Source organism: Nicotiana sylvestris, chromosome 3, assembly GCF_000393655.2.
Source record: "Nicotiana sylvestris chromosome 3, ASM39365v2, whole genome shotgun sequence".
In the NCBI taxonomy this organism is placed as follows: Eukaryota; Viridiplantae; Streptophyta; class Magnoliopsida; order Solanales; family Solanaceae; genus Nicotiana; species Nicotiana sylvestris.
This window is the reverse complement of record NC_091059.1, coordinates 159084939-159087837: the sequence shown is the minus strand read 5'-3', so window position 1 is coordinate 159087837 and position 2899 is coordinate 159084939. Positions and strand designations below refer to the sequence as shown.

Below are 2899 nucleotides of genomic sequence, written 5' to 3'. Positions count from 1 at the left end.
AGATACAGATAGGTAAATGACACAAACCCACCAAGACGAGATAAGCCGACAAAAGCAAAGCATATCCGATGGCATTCATCAGCCACTCTACCAAATTGATATTCTTATTACCAATATTAGAGCCCGAATGCATATCTATTGTTGATCCCGAATGGCGAACATTCATAGGTGCCTCCATCATTTGTTGATTGATTTTTTGCTGATTAGGAGCACATTAGAATACAAAATAAATGAGAAACAAATTAAACCCCTTTCAAAATTCTAGTGCTTGAGTTGGAAGCTTTAGTGAACAATGGATAGGACGATGACATAACAAAAGGGCAATATGGGGCCCTTTTGATATCGAACCCATCATATACTAAAAAGGTTAGCTGATCAAAAGGTGCTTTGTTTTGTACATAGAAATTGAATTAAACCAAATAGAGCACTAACTGAAGAAAAAAAAATACATACAAAATGGAGAACTCTAAGAAGATATCCACTAATATTGTATACCTCTAGTGTTGCTATATAAATATGTGAACTGAGCACTCCTCATTTCATTGTCAATTAAAAGAGCAAGTCTTGCAATTGTTTGTGAGTGAGAGATTAGCAAAGAGAGGAATTTCCATTTTGGGGAAAAAAAACACGAAGAGATGGCTATTTCTGGTCACTGGGCATTTGCTTTTGGTGTCCTTGGTAAATCACTTTTTCTTGTTCCTTTGCTATCCGTATTAATTTTGTAGGATCTTATGGTAGATAGTGTCATTCTCGCTTCTTATTCTTTCTCCTTTAATTTCTACAGTGATAGTCGAAAATAAATATTTGTCAACAGTGGGCCAATTACAATTAATTAACTTATAGACAAATCCATACAATATCTTAGTGGAACTGTCAATTAATCATTTCATCGTACTGGGGTATCCTCAGTCGTTAACGTACATACTTTAATCATTGCATGGATCTCTGTGGGAATTATATCTCTTCCAATTAATCGTTATTTTATCAAGAATTTCTTTTGTTGACCCCTTAAATTTTCTATCTTGCAGGAAATATTGTCTCGTTTATTGTTTTCCTCTCTCCACTGTAAGTTAGTAGTTGCCCGTATTCGTTTTTTGCTTATACAATGATTATTCAGTCATATAAACAGTATATATTTCCGACTATTTTTAGTATTAGAGATTAAGTGGACAGCTATTTGGGTTAATTCTTCTATTTTTATACGATGTGTTTTCTCTAGACTCGAAGCCATTTGGGTAATTGCATACTTATTTATTACTTGTAGGCCTACATTTTACAAAATTTACAAGAAGAAATCAACAGAAGGGTATCAGTCAATTCCGTATGTGATTGCTCTATTCAGTTCCATGCTTTGGATTTACTATGCATTTCTCAAGACCAACACTACACTCCTCATCACTATAAACTCCTTTGGGGTCTTCATTGAAACTATCTATGTTGGCTTTTACCTTTTCTATGCACCAAAGAAAGCCAGGGTAAGTTTTTCAAGAGTTATTTTCTCTTTCTTTAATTATTTCCCTCTTACTATGAAGAAAGAAAAGAAATAATTTATCATATTCTTACAAATGCAGATCCAAACTGTGAAGATGCTGTTTTTAACAGTGGTTGGTGGATTTGGTGCAATAATCCTCATTGCTCAGTTTCTATTCAAAGGTGTCGCTCGTGGCCAAGTGGTTGGATGGGTTTGCCTTGTTTTCTCCTTATGCGTGTTTGTCGCGCCATTATGTATAGTGGTAAGCTAGAAAATTAGTTCTGAATCTCATTTTTTAGGATTTAACTTATATACACTAACATTAGACTGTAAAAATTCTTTACACGGAGACTGCGCTCCTCTTGGTTGATCATTTTATGCAGAGAAAAGTTATTAAAACAAAGAGTGTGGAATACATGCCACTTCTCCTATCAGTTTTTCTCACATTAAGTGCAGTGATGTGGTTCTTCTATGGTCTTCTACTTAAAGACATTAACATTGCTGTAAGTTCTATTTTCAAGCTCATCATATATACCACTTCTTTAATTACTTGCATATGTGTTCTTACGTACTTTATTTTTTTTATGTTTTATAGGCTCCAAACATATTAGGATTCATCTTTGGTATTCTCCAAATTGTGCTCTATGTAATATATAACAAGAAAGAGAAGCACATCCTTAAGGAGCAGAATCTTCCTGAGCTACAAAATCATGTCATAATCTTGGATGATAACAAGAAGCTTCCAGAACTAACTGAAGAACAGAAAATTGACATTATGAAGCTTAGTAAATTGGTTTCAAGTTTGCATGAAAATGCATCTGCAGCAGCTAAAGAAGAGAACCTGCCCAAGCTACAATCTGTACAGGCCTAAGACTTTGTGAACCATTAAGTTTACATGCACATGCAACGTGTATTATCTTAACGAAATGCCCCCAGTATTAATTGAGCCAGACAAAATGAAGGCTAATTAATTCTGATCATTATCTTAATGATGCACATGCAACTTATTGGTGCTAGCCGGTGAAATTAAGTGCAGAGACATTTTGCACAAGACTAAGGTAGAATTATCGGTGTTATTACTTGACTGAGGAGCAATTGTTAGAAAAAATTGGATGATTATGGAGAATAAAAGGTTTAGCTTGAGGTATGACAAGGATACTGTCCTTAAGAATATATATTTCGCTCACACCGTAATAAATAAAATTAGGCGTATTCCCCAGAATTCAACAAGCTCTTCTAGTATAAATTAGGAGCAGAAACAACAACGATTAATCAAAAGAAAACCCAGCACAAAAGAAAGGAGGAAGATAAGTTTTTACTTTTTTTTTCGCACTCAAAATGGACACAAGGAATTATATATATGTAGTCCAAAAAATGGACATCAGATTGTTACCATAGTAAAGGCCAAAAATGTTAGAAAATTAAAGG

At 34.3% G+C, this 2899-nt stretch overlaps 1 protein-coding gene across 2 annotated transcripts; it reads left to right on the top strand.

The window, feature by feature from the left end:
• Positions 1-563: 563 nt before the first annotated feature.
• LOC104241610 (bidirectional sugar transporter SWEET11-like) lies at positions 564-2610 on the top strand. Of its 2 annotated transcripts, none has more exons than XM_070168615.1 (6): positions 564-678; positions 1029-1065; positions 1265-1475; positions 1572-1733; positions 1855-1974; positions 2067-2610. In XM_070168615.1, the coding sequence occupies exons 1-6, from the start codon at positions 636-638 to the stop codon at positions 2340-2342; spliced, it is 849 nt and encodes a 282-aa protein (XP_070024716.1). In that variant the 5' UTR covers positions 564-635; the 3' UTR covers positions 2343-2610. The 2 variants fall into 2 exon arrangements, with proteins under 2 accessions (XP_070024716.1, XP_070024715.1); XM_070168614.1 differs by having other exon boundaries at positions 1822-1974.
• Positions 2611-2899: the final 289 nt, after the last annotated feature.

Coding starts and splice junctions, on each gene's coding strand:
- LOC104241610 (XM_070168614.1), top strand. CDS start 636: ATGGCTATTTCTGGTCACTGGGCATTTGCTTTTGGTGTCCTTG. Junction 679..1,028: donor ATTTGCTTTTGGTGTCCTTG/GTAAATCACTTT, acceptor TCTATCTTGCAG/GAAATATTGTCTCGTTTATT. Junction 1,476..1,571: donor ATGCACCAAAGAAAGCCAGG/GTAAGTTTTTCA, acceptor TTACAAATGCAG/ATCCAAACTGTGAAGATGCT.